The sequence below is a fragment of the Cuculus canorus genome, chromosome 1 (genome assembly GCF_017976375.1).
Source record: "Cuculus canorus isolate bCucCan1 chromosome 1, bCucCan1.pri, whole genome shotgun sequence".
NCBI classification, from domain to species: domain Eukaryota; kingdom Metazoa; phylum Chordata; class Aves; order Cuculiformes; family Cuculidae; genus Cuculus; species Cuculus canorus.
In genome coordinates this window covers 13,786,872-13,809,199 of record NC_071401.1, presented here as the reverse complement: position 1 = coordinate 13,809,199, position 22,328 = coordinate 13,786,872, and the positions used below count along the sequence as shown (strand labels likewise).

The window sequence follows — 22,328 nt, the reverse complement described above, 5'->3', positions numbered from 1 at the left end:
AATTTGTTATAATCATTACATGATTAAAGAGCACCTGGGACATGCAAAGAGGTGGAAGATTACAAATAACTGGATGCGTGAAGAAAGGACATCACAGTAGGAAAAAATTTTCTTCCAGGCAAATTTCTTGCCTAAAAATCTTTTTTCCCCTAGAGGTAAAATTCATTAACTGTTCAAATTGGAGTTGAGTCAAATTATACTGTTTTTGGTACTAAGTCAGCTGGAGTTCAACTAATGTAAAACAATCCAGGTCTGCAGTGCAAAATTCACGTGTTCACCTTCAGCATTAATTCTTTAATCAGAGGAAAGGGGCTTTCAGCATGAAGCCCGTAGGCTAAATCTGGTCCTCTCCCTTTTCTCCATTCTCTTAATCCTGTCTTTTACTAGTAATGTTTGCAGTCATAAATAAAAAAATTAATTAATTAATGGCAATGAAGAATTAAAGTAGCATTCCTTATGATATACTTTAGTTAATTATGGTGTTAAAGCTTTTGAACTGCTCAGTGATGTAACAGTATTACTTTTATTACTAATGTCAAATTAGATAAAAAGAAATGTATTTAAACCTTTTTAGCACATAATTCTGATATCTTCCTCAGAAGTGCAAGTAGGATTCGCTGATGGTGTAAGAATCAGTACTCATAAAATCTAACAGAGGAAAGTAACATTTATTCCATCTCTGTCTTATGCTTCCAAACCCACACAATGATTTTTGCTGGAACAACTGACTGTACCACGTCATTGACACCTTTACACCCTGCCAAGAATCTCATGGAATAACTAAATACAACAAAATACATGTTACTATGGAATGAAAAAGGCCTAAATCAAACCGAGTTTGAGGTAATAGCAAAAAAGTTTACCAACTGTTCATCAGCAGTGAGTAGGTATTTTTAAAGAAACTCAGTAGCAGTTACAGTGATCATGGGACAATCTGGTCACTTCCTGCAGGCAGGTAGTGTAGTGTTATTATTCCATCATGTCATCTTCTACTTCACACATTCCTCCAGTTTGAATCAAAATCAACTAAGAATACAATAGATACTGACTGAATGATCCACTGCTTTAATATTTCTACAACTCTCCCCGGTGTTACTGAAAATAAAATATTGCTTCTTTGCTAGCTCCTACACTTGCTGTTAAATTCCCGACAAACACAGCAAAGCACAGTGAGCCTTGGGATGCCTCAGGCTTTCTTTAAAGCAGGAACTGCAAGGGCTTAACAAGGTCACGTATATACCCCTGAACAATTTGACAAACTCAACAAGTTTAGATTATTTTTCCTTCAGAGTCACTTAATAGACTCGTTTGTTTTCTCCTGGTGAACATAGAAAAAAATCCTTAGCCTTCAAAATCTCTAATAACTGCCTTATAACCTTCTGTTTCAAAATAAGAAATTTGAGGTGTATATCTTTTTCTGCCTCAGGTTTTAGTCCATAGGGAGTTAAATATGATCCATGCTTTCGTACATTTGCCATATTCTAGAAAACTGTTATTTTTAACTGAAACAATTTTGGCTTGTTTTGTTGGGTTTTTTTTCCCTCTGAAACTTTCTTGTCCAAATTTGGACCTTCCAGAAAAAAGGACTATGACAATAACTGACAAAAATTCACATCATAATACGCCAGATTCAAAATAAGGTAGTCAGTACTTAAATGACCTAGTGACCATGTTTATCCTCATCTCTAGCAGGAAGAATTAAGCAAAGATACATATTTGCAGATGAGACCTAGAGTTTACTAGGGCAATGCAGATTGGTACCCCATGATCTGTCCATTTTGGCTTTAGCTGGAGAATTCTTGCATGCAACAACAACTCTTGCTGCTGTGACGTTTAGTAACTCAGGACAGTAGTCTAAGACTTAATGAGTGGTATCAAAGTGCTCTCATGGCATCATCACAATAAATACCATGCTGCTCAGAATGGTGGACAAGCCTTAGAAGTGCCTCTTGTATCACATGCAAATACACAGCAGGATCATATCACTACAAGACAAAAATTACTGTAGAGCACAGAACAGCAGCAGTGTTTCAAACAAGGTCCCACATCACTTTGTACCAGCAAAACACTGCAACCTAACAGCAATGTTTTATCACCTTAAGGTATGTAATTCACCTTAACACCTCTGAGTGCTCTGTATTTGTTTTCCACAAAAACACACTGCATGGCTTCAGAAGTCTGTTATTTTGGCATCATCAATATCACTTTCTGTCTCACACTCTGAAGTTTGTCTAGGGAATGAGACACATTGTTTTGATACACTGATGTGGGGTTTTTTTTCACTGTTGTCAAGTGGTTGGACATGAGACATGGCCTGCAGCCTCTCTTTTTCCCTCTGGAGGTGCCAGCTGAAATGTCAGCTTTAAAACTAAACAAGCAGTGGTACTTGAGGCAGCAGCAAGGACAGAGGAAACATAAGGCTGATAGATGACAACACTGTGGACAAACTAGACAGTAAGCAGGACAAAAAAAAAGCTTTCAAAAAACCCTTTTGTAAACATTAAGTCAAATTTTTTTTTCAAAGCTGAAGGAGAAAAAGGTGACCATAGAAATATGAGAGAAGCAGAACAAAGTAGGTGTTTAGAGGGGAGGATAATAACAAGATCAGCTTATTAGCTAATCCACAGATCTTAGAGCCCTTATCCATGCATAGATCATTGCCGGGACTTCGAAGGTACTGTAGAGTTTAAAGTTGCCATGCACAAGCTCAGCTGCAATAACTGCCAGGCAGCCGTGGAGGAAGACACACAGGCCTAGCTCTGAGCCACAGGGCGAATCTGACCTCCGTGGCTTCACATCTGCAGTTACCACAGATCAGCCACTGTAAATTCAGGTGTCTAAGTCCCGACAGGCTACCTAAGCTGCAGTTTAGAGCCACAGGTTTCACCTCTGTAACACACCAAGATTATTGCATTAATAGTACAAGCCACCACAATGCCACTAAACATTTTGTTAACACAATAGGTGCTGATACGTGTAATCATGTATCAGCACAAGGATAGTAATTAAGTTATCACAAAATCATTCTCTATGGGGGTCTACAATAGCTGTTCCACTATTCACAATACCCAGTGCACATAAAAGATGGAAAAAAAGTTAGGCACACTTACATGGGAAAAATCACAACTAATTGTCAATTAACTAACCTAACTACCTCTGAGGTAGTAATGCATGTATCTAGGCTCTCTTTACAATCAATGAAGAAAAAAAAAAAGGCACACTTGGGGCCCAATTCATCTCATCCTAAACCAGACGCATAAACAGGTCAGATGTCTACAAAAGAAGCCATAGGAAGTATTTCAGCTAAAACTGTCAACTACAAGGCATCTGAGGGCACGTTACAGAAATTGCAGTGCCTCTGTGTCTCTGTTTTCTGAGATTAACAGGAAAACGAAGCAGAATGCAGTCACTAATACCCCCATAACACAGGTGAGAAATGAAAGACTTCATATTCATATTGGAAGTTTATCTAAAGGATGATGCTACCTACATAATGGGAGGGAATGCTGTGCCTTTATGTAACTCTGCTTCTGAGACAGGCAAGTTCCGAGCTTTTCTAAGCTCGGAGAGAACCATTTGATTTCAGTGGAGCGAGAAAGACATAAATTAGACATATGGACTACTGTCTGGTTTGCAGTGGTCTCTGAGCTACCATTTCTGAGTTTTCTTCTTATCCTCCCTGCTTTTCCTGTCCTATATTTTGCATTATTCAAATCATTGCTTCAAAAGGTAAATAATAATATTGCCTGAAAACCTACTAAATATCTGCTTCTATGCAAAAAAATAATCCTAGAGTGACTACCTTTTTCAGAAGCCACTTCTTCCTACTAATGGATATCTAAAATGATATGCACTGGGATATGGGCAATAAATGACTTTCCATCAACAGCAGCTTCTCATCAGGGGTGGACAGTTCTATTACTCCCTATCTTTTCTCTTGACATGCAGTTGTTTCCCAGCCTACAAACCAAAGTCATTAAGGCCACAAGGTACTCTATTCAATTTTCAAAACATAAGACTCAATGTCAGAGACTTGACCCGAAACATAACTTGCAGAATTGGTTTGCCAGCAGTGTGTATCTCCCCTCAAGTCCTTACAGCTAATGGCAGGAAATTGTTCTTTGAACACATCTCCCAAGTGCAAGCAGTAGAAGCTGAAGCCAGAAAGAGGAGAAATGTCTCGAAGTGACAAGTTCTTCTCTGCATTTCACAGCATATCTGCACTATTCTTGCATCCTTTTTAATTTAGGCTTGTAATTGAGTTGTCTGAAATAAATTGTTAACTCTCTTTGGTGCAGGGCATAAACTGTCAGGAATCTGAAAATGTGATACAAAAGAGAATTTGAATAAAGAGGATAAAGAATGGGAGAATAGTCCTGAAAAGAACTCAAATGACATATGTCACCTAAAAACTCCCCCAGCTCAATACCCTGTCTGCAGAAACAGCCATTAGAGGACACTTAAAAAAGATTATAAGGAACGTGGCAAATATAATAATCCTTACTCAAACAGCCAGCGGATTAGAGACCATTAATTGTCACAGGGCTTAAGGGACCAAGTGAGAACAGGGCTCCTTACTATAGATGTACCATAAAGGGACGGGTAAACTGCCTGCTTCTTGACAGCACATTTGACACCAGGAGAGATATTCTTGTTTAGCAAAACTAATTACAACCAATGGTCTCTGTAATATGTCAGTGTCATGAATCTTATACAGTCCTATCTAGGTGGATCTGCCTCTCAATGGAGAATATATAGATACTGAGTTGGAAGAATGACATTTAAATGCTCATATAGTGCAATTCTCACTATAGAGGCAATAAGAAAATTCCAAAAATGCCACTTCTTTTGGAATACTCAGTTAGCTAGCACTTCTCCAGCCAACTTGTCCCCATAGCCTGTCTCAGGTAGGAATGATGCTTAACAACAGACGAGCCATCATACTGAGGCAAACCAGGGGCTAATTAGGCCCATAATCTGCCTCCATTTGGCCACAAGAGAACAGAAAATCAGAGTAGTGGTGGAGCATACGTGCATATGACGTTGCGCTCACAGCCTTTTCCTTATACAGTTTCAGTGACTTCCACAGCCAACTATGCAGACAGATCAACAAGTTCAACAGATATTTATGGACTTATTCTCCCTGAACTGCTTTAATCCCTTTTAGGGTGACAGGCTCATTTGCTCAGTTCCACATGCACACATGCTGATACAAATTAACATAGAAAACATTTCTCTATTACAAATGAATAAGATGGTGTTGTGTATTTGTCTTCCTTACAAGGAAATGCTATGCTAAGCAAGAGGAAAGTCACCCACCAAGGAATAATGACAACTATCACTTGAGTATACAACTGTCACAGGGAGCAGCAAATTACCATTCTTTTCTGCAGAGAAATCTGTCTTACACCTCTGGTCTGGAGGACATTCAAAGAGCAATGGAAGAGCATGGAAGAACATGAAAGCAACCAGTAATCTCAGTGTACCATAGGTGTTAATTAACGTGGCAGCCATCCAAACTACTGGCTTCAAAATCCACTTATCTGGGAGCTGCACATTTCAGCATTTCTGCAGACACTGCTGTGCATAGAGGCACTGCACTGCACAGGGACAGCAGGATACCAAAAAAATAAGAAAAAGAGGCAGAAACGGAGGAACAGTGAAAATCATTACATTGTAACCAGAAGATATGTTAGTAGTTGGAAAAACATGTTATCTGAAGAAATGTACATCTGTATAAAACAGGAGTTGCATCAAGAATGTAATAATAACAACTTTGGGAAAACAAGCACAATCTCTAAGGAGAATATGCCACAATCAAGGTGCAATTATGCCGAAGCCAGAAAGAGATAACAATTTGAGTAAAGGCATTTGTCTCTTGAAGGGAATTATTTTCTACATACCTGTCCAGTCTCCTACTACTTTAAGGTGGACCCCAAACGTTGCTTTGGTATCTGTAGGGCACTAAAAATATTGAATATATTAAGGACCACTTCTGAGTAACAAGAAAATAGCAAAATGCATTCAAAATACAGTTGTAAAGACAGAGCCTGGTGTAAACAGGACACTCCTGAGCAGCCATACCAGCAGCTATACACTTAAAGCAACTCTAGCATCAGTATAGTTCAGGAAGCCAAGCACAGGTAGCCTCCACTGAGTCTTAACTTTCTTCTGGTCACAGAGGAGTTTGGGATAGGCTTGTCTGGGGACGTAATTTGGAACAGCCACCTCACTAAGCATTACTTAGAAATGATATCAACTGAGGATATAACAGTACAGAAATACTCCCTTTATTATTGACATTTATCATTCAAAATCAGGAACTGCCCCATCACTCCTAAATCAAGGTATTTAAGAAACTTCTGGTTCTTGAGTGTAAGGATACGTGTTTTTAAGTCCATCATTCTCACAAAACTGACACTTTCTTCTAAAAGAAAATAGATTTTGCTCTACTTCACAAGAGCTAAGGTTTGCAAAGGAAAAACGTCACAGTGATGGCACATCATAAAAATCACTTTTTGGGGAAGAACATACTTGTTAACAGTATGGATTACTAGGCAGATCCATATATAATTTCTTGCCATCTTAAAAGTTTTCCTGTAAAAATTTGGTACAGAATCTAAGAGTCAGAATTATTTCAGGAAGAGGGATGCAGGCATACCTCACACAAGACAAGTATTTGCTGTGGCTAACCACAATGTCTTCTAACAAAAATATCAAGACCAGTTCTCTAGATAAAAGTAGATAAGCAACCTCTCAGCTACAAAGTTACATACTGGCAGTGAAAGATCTGTTCTCCTGGGGGCTTTGTAAGAGACATTAGCAGAGTTTATCTTTCAGTCTGGCCTTTCCCAGGGCTGTGTTTTACAAGAGGTTGAGTGATTTTCTTTTCCAACTATTCACAACCCCAGTTCAGCACATCTTCTATAAAACTGGCTGTCATTCCCTCCTTTCATTAAAGTTAATTGCAGAATATCCCTTGTCTCCAGACAGAACAGGTTCAAACCAGTTATCCTTTACATTACCTTTGTGACTAACTCCTTTCTGCACTACTTTGAAAAACAATCCAATAAAAAAGACATTTTTTTTTTCTTTAGACTTCAGGAAGCCTATTTTGATACATATAGATGGGCATGAGAGTTCCTCAGAGAGTTCTGGAAAAACCTTAGTGTGCTGCTAAATCACCTAAGCTACACAGAGTGAATTTCCCCCAGTTCTACAGAGAGAAAGATTATAGGTGGAAGAGCTAAGCGCCACCAAGATGATGAGGTGATTGAAGAACCTGACATACAAAGAGAGGTCAAAAAGGGAATGCGTTTGTATAATTCACAGAAAAGAAGACTCAGGGAGATCACTGTCTTCTAATACCTAAAAAATAACTATAAAGGAGACAAAAGACACTCTCCTCACCACCACGCATGGGGACAGGACAAGAGACCAGGGACAACAGTTGCTTCAGGGAAATTTCATCCAGATATAAGAAAAATATTCTTCACGATGGAATATGCAGTCAGAGAAATGGTGCCATTTCTAATGCAGTTTCACAGGTCCCTGGATAACCTCACCTATGGCACTCGCATCAGAAGGTTAAACCAAACGATCTCCAGAGACCTCTTCTGATTTAAGACTTTCCTACAGACCTGCAATTTTAACTTTAAAAACTGTATTTATATTTTTTATTGCACAGAAGACTTATTTTACCTCTCTCATCTCAATAAACACAATTAAATCTCCAAATTGTATCTTCTTTCAGATGGTTAGAAAATATATTCCAGAAGCTTAAGAAAATATTAAAAGAAGTTTAATCATGAAAATGGGTACACTTTCCTGTCTTATTAATAGACCACTGGGTGTGTGTATTGAAGTGCAATGAAAATATCGCCTTACACATTTAACCTTCATGAAATCACAGAAACATAGGACAGCCGAGACTAGAAAGCACCTCTGGAGACTGGGTACTTCAATTCTCCTGCTCAGGTAAGGTCTGCAAGAGCACGTGGCCCAGGACAGAGTCCAGTTGGGTTTCGAATGTCACTAAGGATGGAGACTCCACACCCTCTCCGGGCAACCTGTGCCACCCTCACAAAAAAAAAAATGTTTTTCCCTTATGTTCAGATGGCACCTCCTGTATTTCAGTTTGTGTTTTACTGTCTCTGGGTGCCACTGAGAAGAGTCTGTTTCTGTCTTCTTCACTCCAGCAGTTCCAGCCTTCTCAGACTCTTCTCATATGAGAGAAGCTCCAGTTCTTTAATCATTTCCATGACCCTTTGCTCTCTTGTAGTGGGAAGCCCAGAACTGGACACAGGGCTCCAGACGTATCTCAGTGATGAGCAGAGGGGAAAGGTCACCTCCCTCAAAATGCTAGCAATTCTCTGCCTAATACAGCCCAGAAGGTTGGTTGCCTTTTTGCTGCAAGGGCACATTGCTGCCTGATGGTCAACTTGATGTCCACCAGGACCTCCAAGTCATTCTCTACTGAGATGCTTTCCAGACAGTCAGTTCCCACCAGGTACCTGGGGTTATTCTTTACCAGAGAAAGAACTTGGCAATTCCATTTCATGATCTTCATGAGGTTATTGTCAGCTCATTTTCCCACCTCTCAAGGTCCCTCAAATGGCAGCGCAATCACCTAATACATCAGCTACTCTTCCCAGTTCTGTTTCATTTGCAAACCAGTATTGACCCTTGAAGTACACCACTAGTGAGTGGCTTCCAGCTGGACTTTGTGCTAATGATTACAACCCTCACCCCCTAGCAGTTCAGCCAGTTTTTCACCTAACTCGCTGCCCACTTATGAGGTCTGTACTTCATCAATTTCTTTATGAGGATTTTATGAGACAGTGTCAAAAATCCTGTAAATTAAGTTCTTGCCAATTTTACATAGGCAAAATCTTTGATCACCTATTTTACTTTGAATTTGCCATATCGCACCTTTAAAATGCTGCACAGCTAAACATTGCTCCGAGATCCTTCTTACAGACAGCTCATATACACTTACATTTAAACTGAAATCTATTTATGTTCTATAAAGTCAAGCACAAGAATAAGAACCCTCTTGAATTGGAAATCAAGCAACTGGACAGAAAAAAAGTTGTATCAAATGGCTTCAGCCAATGCATGATGTCTTCTCAGCAGCTGTGAATAAAAACAGTTAGGATTGTTTTTAAAATATATTTTGGCAAATAGTACTTGGCTTTCCCCCTCTCCTTTTAATCCGGGAAACTTAAGAAACAATTTGGTGACTTTTAACTGTACTGTGCTGAATGCAGCTCATTTTTTTTTTAACTTATTGCCCAGTATACTGCTCAAGGGGAAATTACAAAGATTAGACAATCTTGAAATAAATAAATAAATAAATAAATAAATAAATACTTTCTCTTAGTTTCTTTTTCTTAAAAAACAATGTTTTCCAAACAGAAAAATCACTAACTTGAATACTCTGTAATGAGAAGGGCCACTCTGACACAAGTGATAAGTTTTTCAGTAATTCTTTCTGCACTCTGAAGACTTAAAAGGACCCCATTCGCCACACTTGTTTATTTAAAATGCTACAGTACACAAATTAACTGCGGTAGATAATGTAATTATGTGAAGCACTGTTAATCTTATTCTAACCTCAAGCTATCTGTTATCTCTATAAAGTAAAAGATTCTATAGGAGGGACATCTATGCTAATCAGATTATCTGCCAGCATTTGGCCATCTTCCAAAAACAACTGGAAGACAAAGGAATTCCGTTAAATCTAATAGAGCTGTCCGGATTTACACCTCTGGAGAAGTCAAGCTACATTCTTAGCACTGGAAAGTTGGTAGATTTCCTCTGAGCTGTTAATCACAAGTATGCAAGTTGCCTATTTTTAGTTGATTTTTATATGCATTTTCACATTCAAAGTGAGACCCATATTCTATATGTTGGTAAAAGTTTCAGATTACATATTTTGATGAAAAAAATACCTTTCCATGTAGATTTTTTCAAGCTAACTTGAAATACAAATGCAAATTATCACATATTAAATTTGAAACAATCACAGAACTTTACGTTTATAAACAACCAAATTAATTTTACTCATCAGTAGCTGTAGTTCTATTATTTATCTGTATGCTCACATAAAAAATAGATGAAAATCTTTGTTTATCTTAATAACTTAATTAATGTTTAATGCACTACTAGATTAATACATACTTGACATGTACTTTATGCATCAGCTTTACACTGGAAATATGATTCTGTCTTGTCCTCTATGCCTACCTTTTATATGTATAAAAAGTGAGTGAACAAATTACTATTAGATAACAGTGGTAATACTTTACACCCACTTTATATTGGTACAAAAATCTGCTGGAGGCAATGAGCAGTGAAGGCGTCTGTGTATTTGAGAGCTCAATATACAGGAAATGAAAACCGTGTTATCAGCATCTGTGTTGAATACCCCGAATATTTAACATCAGTGATATCCAGTCCCACTCAAGAATCTTGCCTAAAACATGAAACAGGACAAACCTTATTGAAATTATTTTAATGGTATTAAGTAGTACACTAATATTCTAAAACACTCTTTTTTAGACCTTGTGGTGCAGGGAGTTGGGGTGAGTCAACAGTAAACTAGCAAGAAAATAGAAAGTTAAATCCTGAAACTTTCCAATTCTTCTGTACATCTTTACCATAAGAATTGTGAATGCGAATTGTGAATGCTCTTTACAGAAATGCCAGCTTTTGATTACAGCACTGTGACAGAAGTGCTTATGGGTACACCAGGATTAACACTGCAGAGTATCTACTATCGGCAAAAGAGAGATAAAAGGGATGCCCAAGTTATATGGCTCTACAAATAAAGCTCCTTACAACATTCCGTGGAGGTACTGCTCTTAAGCTGATGCACCACAGTAAACATCAACTTCTGTGTTTGGTGCTGCAGTAAGGGCATGAATAGTGATCAAAATTATAATGATCTGTGCCACAGCTGGAAGAACAAAGTGAAAACTCATCTTTCTCTGACCTTTGGGAACTAAAAGTCTCATTGCAGTGTTTGTTTAAATAAAGAGAAACTCCTTCAGATAAGGTTTTCACTTTGGGGAAAAAGCCACGGTGTGATCCTAATGTGGATTTGCAGATATCCTGGCAAGATCTGTAAACACTGCTGAGCCCCCTGATCTGTTTCCATGCCTCCGCCTGCCTCACCGCCTGCCAGGGTGAACCAGCTGCACCACAAGCCCCGTGTCATCAGCCCATCCTTGCTCCAGACTCCGAAGCACTCTTACACAGATCAATAAAAACAAACTACAGACTTAGCACTTCCAGGATAAAAAGAAGGAAACGCAAGCAACTTATTTTCCCTCACTGAGAGGGTGGGAAAAAAAAAACACAAACAAATAAACAAAAACACACAAAGAAAAGGTTTTCAACTTTGTCAGTTGTCAATAAAATGTGAACCTTGGAAGCTCCATAAGCTTCAGTTTGTCTGGTTTCACACAGAATTCATATAAACATTCCTAAAATGATTCATCCTGACATTAGAAAATGAAGAGGAGTGATGACAAACACAGGCTTGCTATATAAAGGTAGCCAAAAAATAGTAGCTAGACTTCAGTCTGACTCACAAGAGGTGAACTCCGTTACACTAGGCTACCACTGTTTTAATTAATGAATCCCATAAGAAGCAAATTCGAGAGGAAAAAAATGTTAATCTGAGTCGTTACTCTTTTAAACACATTGTTGCCTCAAAGGCTAAAAGAATCTCTAAAAGGCTCTGTTTATTTTTCTGTTTCATGTTATTGTACAGATTGGATTTTGTCTAAAAGCTTTCTCTGTCAGAGACTTGGCCGTACAATGATCCTAATTTAACTGGCAGACATCAGCAGACATTGTAATATCTCTGAATGTGGGGAAATCCTAACCATGGAACGTGATTTAAGTAACAAAGATGTCTGGATAATCAAGGCAAGACCACCATGCCTTGAATACTCATTGCTTCAGCCAGAGCCTTCCCATTGCAGAGCTGACTCCTTACAAGCAGCCCAGCTGGAGAAACATATTCCAAAAACTTTCCCCTTTTGCTTTCCATTCCCTTATACTCCTTTTTGTACAACCCCAAACACTTGCAGTAAAGCTAGTGGAAACAACAAACCATAAGACTGCGGGATGCTTAGGGTGTATAACTGCCCAGCTGCAGAGCCAAAGGATCATTCTGGTCATCTGGGATCTAACTTTAGTAACATGAACCACAAATAACAACTAGTACCTTGGAGTATGTAGTCTGTAGTTTGCTACTTCACTTCCTGCAGTCTCAGTTGTTAAATTAGTTTGTGTGTTCAAAACAACCTTTTTTTTCAGGTCTCAGACAATGAATATTTGTCTTGCATCACAAGAAAACACAAATATTTACTGTAATAGATGTCTTAGGACTGTAATTAGACCAATAGTTGTAAGTGTAAAATGCATATAATGATACATAAAAAATATAGTTGTTAAATAAATAATATGAAATTACTTTACTTGTTTTCTAGTAAGTCTGTAATAGTCCAACAATTGCTACTCTATTGCTGCTCTGGTTGTACTACAAAGACACACCTACAAACTACTCAATATTCCTTTGCCTCTGCAGCTCCACCAAGGAAAGAAACTTGCTGACTACCCTTTCACCCCAGCAGACGCGCTATATTTCGTAGAATCATAGAATACACAAGTTGGAAGTACCCATACGGATCATCAAATCCAACTCACTATAACATAGTAAAAATGTTTCAATCCTAGCAATGTTCAGTCCACATAATATATGAATTTCAAGTTGCTAGTTAGTGGAAAAGACAAACCACCACCTCATGGGATGGTCAGGATGCAAATCTTTGTTCGAGAAGGAGTAGCAGGCAGTAGAGACATGTTTCTGACCGAGGCTCCCTCTTCAAGTCCTTAAAGTGTATTGGGACACATTGCCAAGTAACAGTAAGCGAATTGACAAATGCACGAACAAAGAAACTGAATGGCATAAAAGGCCACTTCTTCATCATCCCTGAGCAGAAACTATAGGCCATCTTCAGATTCCTGCTAACTGTCTTCCAGTGGAGTGAGGCATTCATAGAAAGAACCCTCAAAGGATCAACAGATTTTTAGTTGCAACACCAACACCTTGAGGAACATTGTGTCCCTCAAAACCACCCTACCAGCACACATAATATTTTGCCAGGCTAAAGCGCAGAGCTCAGCCAGTCAGCTGGTCTTAATTTTAAGACAGCAAGAAGCAGGGTGCTTCATTTCCCCTAATACTTTGTCCACGTTAACTATATTCATGCTTAAAAGTTGTACTTGGGTTTTTTTGGTTTTGATATTCTCCTGTACTTCCTCAGCCTTTGTCTAATGTGACCAAGCAGCTAACCCAGTAGTACTAGCTCTGATGGGAGAAAACACACTTCTCTGCTCAGTAGATGCTTGTTATGTATTGTATATTTGCTTTCAAAATATCATAAACAAAACTGCTTGTGAGAGAGATCTGATGCCTTCTGTTTAAAGTATCTGCTGAAGGAGGACTCAGGATTTAGTGAACTTGAGTGTAACAATTTCTGTGCTCCTTTAATCCAAAAGAGTCAGATTTGTAAGTTTAAATAAAAGTGATAGTTTACACAAGGTTTTTATACAGACCCAAAAACTATTAAGCTCAAAACCAAACCAAACCAAACAAACAAGCCTAAGGAAGTACTGGACGCACCTGAAATATTAATCTATTCTATTTTTACTTTAATTCTTTGTCAAACAGCTGCTAGATTTTCTGCTTCTATGAAGAGCAGACAAGCTCTAGGGATTTCTTTTGTTTGCCAGCAAAATACTTCACAACGTCTGCATTTCCCTAAATGCTCTGTAAATTATCTCATAAGCACAAGTTTCATAACCATTTGCAAAAGATATTTAACAAATCTTACTAGAATGTCATCATGTTAGATTTTGTTTTTATTGTATTTATCTGTCAGCCTGAACTTAGCTCTTGATGTCCTTACACACTTCTTACTCAGGTAAAAATCCAATAGCTTTTCAAATTTTTATGAGGTATTTCAGAATTTGGCCGTTAGGCTTTTCCTCTTGTGGATAGTATTTTTCTCAAGTTTACAGTACAGGACTTATGTTTCTCCATCATCTCCAGTTTTGCTCCTTGCACTGTACAAAGTTTCTTTCTTAAAAAAAGCTTAAAGCTAAAACTTCACTGCTAGACTGTTAATACCTTCACTGATTTTAAACAAATTCTGCATCATCCGAGGACAAAGACCACCTAGACTCTACAAAATGTTGATTTTCTCTTACAAAACCAAATGTGTTCCTTGTGACATTGTTTATAATCATGTATTTTTTTGATGAGACCTTTCTATCTAGTATCAAGTCCCAAAATGTAAATATACATATGAGGGTTTTCATCTTGTAACACATTCATGCCTAAATCCAGACAGCAAATGGACTTAAATGGAAAACTCAATCCAAACCAAAAAAAAAAAAACCAACCTAAAATAAAATAAATAAAATACAAACCTTAAAGGCAGAAAATGTATTAATAACAGCTCTGAGATATTTAGATTCAGTACTATAATTTCTCAGGTACATCCAGAAACCTCTTTCAGGTAATTCCTCTACCTATTCCTTGATGATTAATGGATTTAAGAGTTTCTCTGCCTGGGCTTCAATATTTATTACTTTATAGAATTGTAATATGTGTATTACTCAGATAACTTATTATTCCTTGAGTACATGTATATGATTTTGTCTGTGAATCTGATTATGTGCATATGCAAACTTGTCCTCTCCCCTCCTTAAAATTCAGCTTTGACTTATTAAGAAACATACACATAGTGCCCCCCTAACTTGCAACATACTGTAAATGACATAGCAAGGATTTGACCATCCATATATACAAGCAGAGAATTCAAGTCTCTCCAGACATTCTCTTTTCTTACTCATACAGAGCTGTATGTGGAAGGAAAGGAAGAAAGACATCACATTACAAATTCTCCTCATATCACCTGCTTCAAATTAACCATCAGTGTAAAAAGATGGGAGAACCATCAAAAGGGCAGAACTTCTTGGAGCATTTTATTACCAGACTCTTCCAGCTTCTACTTCAATGGGACTAAAAGCAGATTTGATATGCAGCACTGAAGTAGGGGAGGTCAGAGCACATTATAACACAGAAGAAAATTTCTAGTTGAAAAGGAAGTTTGAAACTACCTGTTACATGTAGTTGATCTCCGCTTACCTGCTACAAGAACTAGGATCTAGACATTGAATGAAGAACCAAAACTCTTTGGAGTTTTGAAGAAGCAGGTGCTCATGCTAATACAAAGGATATATTTCATAAAATCCTGGAATGTGATCTGGGATCTTTGCTTTGGGTTCTTTGTTTTGGTTTTATGTTTTGCTTTACATGTGCCACTTCTGTGGCATCTGCCTCTATTAACTCTATCTTGCAAAGTTACTAATTGGTGGATATGAAGAGTATGTCTTAAACAGAGAGGCAGAGAAAGCTCAACAAGACTTTATGCAAGTTACCTGTGTCTGAGTTTCAACTAGAGTATCTTGAGATACATACAAGTGATAAAATAAAAAAGGTCACTGAAGGACAGCTTCATGCTAAAACAGTATTAATCTGAAAAGACAACAAACAATAAGCTCAGGGTATATATCTCTTGGAACAACAAATGAGGTCCTGGACAGCTTTATAGATATTATTAAGTACATTTATCAAAAAATTTTTAAGACTGCACTGCTTGCAGGAGCACAAAAGGTGGTATTCTTTCCACACAGACAGTTAACTTCTTACAATGTAGATTAACATCTTTACATTAAACCTTTTATCTTAATAACAGGAGGTTTCTTCATTGTTTCTAAAAGAGATTCTGAATGCTTAAAGGGGAACTGTGGGGTAAGAGGGGCATCCTACCAACGCTGCCGGGTCAGGAGCAATGAGAGAGAAAGGAATGCAGTATCAATGCAGTATTGAGTCAGTCAGTCAAGGTTGACTTATACAGACCAGGCAATATTTTTTTCTCTGCTTGAAGAGCCTGAGGTTAGTGGGCTAAGAGTCATTGTTTGATCACTTCCCACAAAACAATGTCCTGAATCTCAGAGAGATTCAATATGGATTATTTTCCTGAGTGATTCCAGTGAAGAAAGGAGTTGTGGTCAGGTCACTGAAATCACTAGACAGGAACTACAGAGAGCAGCACTCCACTCCCAGAAACTCCTAAAGGCTAAAGGCTCCCTCCTCTCCACACACAATGTCTGAGATGGGGATTCCCGGGCACTAAATCTAGCAACTTCTCTAGTCAATGCAGTAACGTGATTTAGAGGATTTAAGTTTGCCTGCTGTCCTGAATGTCTCTTGGAAGAGTCTTTTGCCCTCATACAACAGAATATGGAGTAGCCAGAAACACTTTCCTTTTGTCTGTTTTGCACAACAGGAGTGGCAGTCTAGAGGAGGTGTTGTCTGAGTGTCTACATAATAATGCATAAAACTCTGATGTTATTTCTTGGGTGCTAAAACAATACCTTAACAATACCTTGTTAAGGTCAAGTATAAAAACACCTGCAAAGATAATTTATCACACACACACACAATTGTCAGAAATTAAAGAGGAGAATCCTTTGAGATTTTAGCTGGAAAAAAATATTCAAATAGCAAATCTATGTGATTGCCATAAAACAAAACTTAATGAAGCCTTTCCATCAGTAGTCCTACTTCAGCAAAGAGGATACTGTAGACTGACTCATTCAATGACTACAGCACCTGCTAGGCCCTGCTCCATCGCAACCATCATAAAAGGCAGCAGTAAAGAAGTTTTGATGAAAAACACACTTCACCACTTCATGTACCATCAGGACTAAGTTTTCTTTTCTCCTTAGAAGTGATACTTCTAGCTTACAGAGGATGCTGTCTGAAAGAACAGTTTAGAACAGGTTGTACAGTTTCATTCATGCACCAAAGATTTTAAACTTTAAGCTATTCAGAGAAAAGTTTTAACTGAGCTCTGAATCCATATCACAATGGCAGAACAGTACCACTTATCTTTCCACAATGTACATTTCCATTCCAAGAGGGAACACAGGCATGACACCAGCTATTGATAGTCAAAACTATCATGAAGTTGAGATAACAGATTACATGATCCTGAATTTGTTGATGCTTATTGCAGAGCAGTTTTCATCAAACCTCAGATCTGAACCATCTACAAATTCAGAAGACTTTGTGTCTTGGTCTTGTCCTTATTTCAAGGTCTGTCACAATCCAAATTCCATGTGAAGTGATGCAATTGTTTCCTACCTTCTCTTGCCACAAGCAAATCAACACCACCAAAGCAACAAGGTTACCAAGCTTCAAGCACTTATCATCTGCAAAACACAAGGCTATTTCCACTAGGCTTACTGCCAAACACATCATGCCAAAATTCCAAAAACATGGCGGAAAAGGTCTTCTCTTGTAAGACACTAACAAACATCCTAAACAGAAACCTACTTCTGAAGTCGCTCACTAGCAAAAAACAGGAGGTGAGCAGCCATAAATGATCAGTACTATGGTTTCATGCTGCTGCAAAGAATAAGTAGTGCGGTTAAGTATTTGGAAAGAGAGGGAATTCAGTACTAAAGGGAAAACGTAAGATGGAGATGGAAAAAAAAGCAATGATAATGTAAACCCAAGCTTCAGTCTCCTCCTGTTCATACAGGTTAAACTGAAAAGCAATCAGAAGGAAGTCAAAGGAAACAAACACTTCACAAAAGGTTAAGAAAAAAAATGGAAGAATCTCCATAAAGTGAATCTGTCTTAGTTTTGATAAGAGGTGGGCTTCATACACTAAAGAGTGGAAGCAACATTTGGGATCTGTAGATCATTTAGGTTGAAAAAGACCCTTAAGATCATCAAGTCCAACCATTAAAAGTCTACCTCTAAACCACGACCCTATGCACCATGTTTACACATCTTTTAAATACCTCTAGAGATGGTGATTCCACCACTTCCCTGGGCAACCTGTTCCAATGATTGACAACCCTTCAGGTGAAGACATTTTTCCTAAACCTCGCCTGGCGCAACTTGAGGCCATTTCCTCTTGCCCTATCACTTGCTACTTGGGAGAATAGACCAACCCTCACCTTGCTACAACCTCCTTTCCAAAAGGCCACCCTTACTACTAGAATTAGTACTATTGCTAATGCTTATTTTCTTTTCCAAGGACCTTAAAGACAATGACATTTAAACTGTTTTCCACAGCAAATAACTTCCACACTTTCTTCCACAAAAATGTAAAGAAATGTCAATTTCAGGAAGCAGAGCACTAAAGATAAAATTTCTGATGTCTCTTTGGATGGTCTGATCTCCAGACCATATTCTGCATTTGGTCTGAAAGACAAGTCTACTTAAAAGAGTTCACCAGGTAGAAACAGAAAAATTATTTGCCCTTCTATAAACCCTTAACTAAACTATTTACTTACAGAAAATATATCTCTCCACTATAGATGAAAATGTCTTGGAGCTGTCTATACTCTGCTCTGATTCAATCGTAAGATGCACTGACGTCCTATCCAAAATAAGCAAATTAGATACAAAGGTGTCCGGGACCAAAAATCTTACTCATACTGTTCTACAGAGCATAGTAACAGTTGTGTAAAGTTGTGTTTAGAAACCAGTGAAAGAAGCAGAGTAAAATATGTTAACAATAAAGCATTTTGTTAAAGTAAAATCATAGAACCATAGAATCATAGAAACATAGAATAGTTTGGGTTGGAAGAGACCTTAAAGATCACCTAGTTCCAACCCCCCTGGCCACAATACTCCAGATGAGGTCTCACAAGAGAGACAGAGAGGGGAAGAATCACTTCCCTCAACCAGCTGGCCACACTTCTTTGGATGCAGCCCAGGACACGGTTGGCCTTCCGGGCTGCAGGTGCACGTTGCCGGCTTATGTTGAGCTTCTCATCCACAGCCCCAAGTCCTTTTCCACAGGGCTGCTCTCAAGCACATCGTTCCCCGTCGTGTTCTGAAATTGGGGATTGCCCTGACCCAGGTGTAGGACCTTGCACTTGGCCTTTTTGAACCTCATGAGGTTCTCACAAGCCCATTTCTCCAGCCAGTCAAGGTCCCTCTGGATGACATCCCATCCTTAAAAATCAAAGACAGTGGAGCAATGAAGACAATATGAAGCAAAGAACCCACTACAAACTCCCTAGAACTGGCCAGCAGTTCACTTGCAGGAATTCCAGACATTGGGTCAACCCTTCATTATCATTCCCAGCTTTTCCAACGGATAACAAAGTCAAGGAGTCACACTAGTGAATACAAAGTCACTAGTGAATAAAAATCAGTGGAGGCACGCTACAAAAAAGGAGTTAAAAATGCCAGCTTCCACATCGATCATGAGAGAAAATGGGGATCTCCAAGTGCCTGAACTTCAGAGTATACAAGTGACGTCGAGGGAGGTGATCCTTCCTTATGTTCAGTCCTGGTGAGGCCCTGCCTAAAGCACTGTGTCGAGTTCTGGGCTCCTCACTGCAAAGAAGATATGAACATAATGCAGACAGCCCAACCAAAGGCCATGAAAATAACTGAAGGTCTAGAACATGTCTCCTGTGAGGAACGTTTGAGAGAGTTAGGACTGTTCAGTGTAGGAAGCCTCAAAGAAATCTTATCAATGTATATAAATACCTGAAGGTACGGTGCAAAGAGGATGGAGCCAGGCTCTTTTCAGTGGTGCTGTGGCAGTACAAGAGGCAATGGGAACAAACTGAAACAGAGGACATTCTGTCCAAACATCAGGAAAATAAGCACTTGCACAGGATGCTCAGGGAGTTTATGGAGTCACCATCCTTGGAGTCGCCATTCAAAAGCCATCTGGACATGGTTCAGAGCAACGAGGTCTAGGTGGACTTGCTGGAGCAGAGGGGTTGGACGAGATGATCTCCAGAGTTCCCTTCCAAGCTCAACCAGTCTGTGATTCTGTGACCTTCAGGTCACAGGTTAGCAAAGAAGCTAGACTTGCAGCTCTGAGTTCAGAGTAATGTGAGTTTGCTTCTCCAAATTCCAGTGTACATTTTGCACCAATTACTTCTCTTTATTCCAGCAGCAGGGGGAAGAATGCTTTCAGTTGACAAAAACGAAAAGAAAATAAGCGCCACTGCACTCATTTCTCAAAAATGTCTACCTTTTTATCCTCACTTGGTAATGATTCAGTGGTCCCTCTGGCTCTGAGTGAAATGAGTGGGAGCTTTGCCAGAGTGCAATGGGAGTAGGTTCAGGCCTTTTACACAGCCTCCCAGTGTTTTCCTCTTCCCTGGTGTTATGTAAGAAACAGAGCTAAACTGTAAATATTACACAATCTAGAAAAGGAAAGGGACTAGTAAAATATCTGCATGAATCCTTCATGCTGGCTCACTCCTTCCCTTCCACTTTTGCTTACAATCCTCACTTCAAGTACAAAGACATGACTGAACTAGTTACTTGTACTCCAGGCAGACTGAGATGTTTCATCAGCTTAGACAGGACATCACATAGAGCCTGGGGACAGACTTTTTAGCAGGCCCTCTTGTGACTGGACGAGGGGTAATGGTTTAAAACTAAAAGAGAGAAGATTCAGACTAGACATAAGGAAGAAATTTTTAATGATGAGGGTGGTGAAACAGTTGAACAGATTGCTCAGAGAGGTGGTAGCTGCCCCATCCCTGGAAACATTCAAGGTCAGATTGCTCAGAGCCCCATCTGACCTGAGCTAGTTGCAGATGTCTCTTCTTATTGCAGTAGGGTTGGACTAGATGACCTTTAAAGATGCCTTCCAACCCAAACCATTCTCTGACTCTATGATTCCAAGCAGGAAAACAGAGCCAGGAAGAAGGCTGCAGCCTTCCCCCTACCTCCACTGCATCATCACTGCATTGCACTTCCAGTATCTGAAGCCCCACACATCCGTCATGTTGCCTTCGCTGTGGCTCTGAGCACCACACTCCCACACTAGTCTAGAAAAATAACCCAGGGATTATCATCATCCAACAAAAGATGCAGCAGCATTGTTCCAGCTTGCTTGGTAACTGCAAGTATGTCAGATGGGAAAAATACTGAGTTAAGCTATCGCCTACGCACTCTATAAGCACAGTCCCATGTCTGTCATGATATTAAATAACAAAAAAAAAAAGCTTTCTAAGCAGGACAGCAGCTCAAGGCATATTCTATGACCTAGAAAGACATATGGAAATAACTGTCTCCTACTTAGGCTGAGCAAAAACTGTCACAAACCTAGATATTTCAAATATTCATTATGCTGTAAAATAGCCATTTACCCAATAACAGAATTTCTCCAGCACAATGTTCAACCGAAATATGTTTGTGGTAATAAAAATGAAGCTTAGTAATTCAGTGGTAACTTAATATCTTGTAATAGCTAAAATATGTATGTGATCTTGAAGAATATGCTTTTATGCTGAAGGATATCACTGAACTTTAAATTAAAGTGTAACACGTTGAGCATGAACAGAAATGCCTGATCTAGTATTACATACTTAAAATGTAATGAATTGTGCATGAGTGCAAATTGCTAGTTCTAATGGTACATATTTACTACATGACTTTAAAAAGTAACACAAACTAATTTAGCATGCACTGAAAGTATACTGCACAGTATCTAAATATAAGCTAATTATTTATATTCACTAAGGAAACTCAGATTCACAAGAGATCTATTTTCCATAGCTCCTGGGTCTAAAAGTTTTCATGCAAAAATTCCTTTTCATAACATGCATTATTATAATATGCCATTTTAAGTACTGGATAAAATCCTCAACTTATGCAAAGACTGAATTCAGCAAAACATCCTATTTAACTCCACCCTGTGATCTAACCCAGTAGGTCCATGTAAGCAGCCCCTTTACTGATAAAAACATTCACCATGAAAAACAAGAAATTTTGCCAGAGAAAAGACTACTGAAGCGGGTCTAATATTTTTTGATGACATTATTTCTGGAAATTAGAATCACACAATCCATTGTTTTAACGGTCTCCCAGTATTAAGAAGATTAAATACTTATGAGAGTCCCATAGTTTCCAAACTGTGCAAGTACTACGAATGATGAAATTGTTACTATTACTTTAGTTCCTTCAGAGATGGACAGTCAGAAAACAAGAACATGAAGTTTTGAGATTAATGTTTAGAGAGGATATCTCCGTTGCTATAGAAGAGCTTTAAATTTATTAAATATAGATATGCTAGGGGAAAATTAGTGTAAAAAGCCATCTGAGACATGCTAAGTTCTTTAAATGTATCTTTGATCACTTAAATAATAAAAATTTAACTAAATACTCACTGAATTCTGCACAAAAA

The 22,328-nt window shown here is 38.6% G+C and overlaps 1 protein-coding gene across 2 annotated transcripts in view; it reads right to left on the bottom strand.

The window, feature by feature from the left end:
* Positions 1-22,328, bottom strand: part of NOX4 (NADPH oxidase 4) — a 109,950-nt gene that overhangs the window by 53,608 nt on the left and 34,014 nt on the right. For both annotated transcript variants that reach the window (XM_009566391.2, XM_054087222.1), the window contains one exon: positions 5,904-5,964. In XM_009566391.2, coding sequence (XP_009564686.2) covers positions 5,904-5,964 — 61 coding nt within the window. The remainder of the gene's footprint in view (positions 1-5,903; positions 5,965-22,328) is intronic.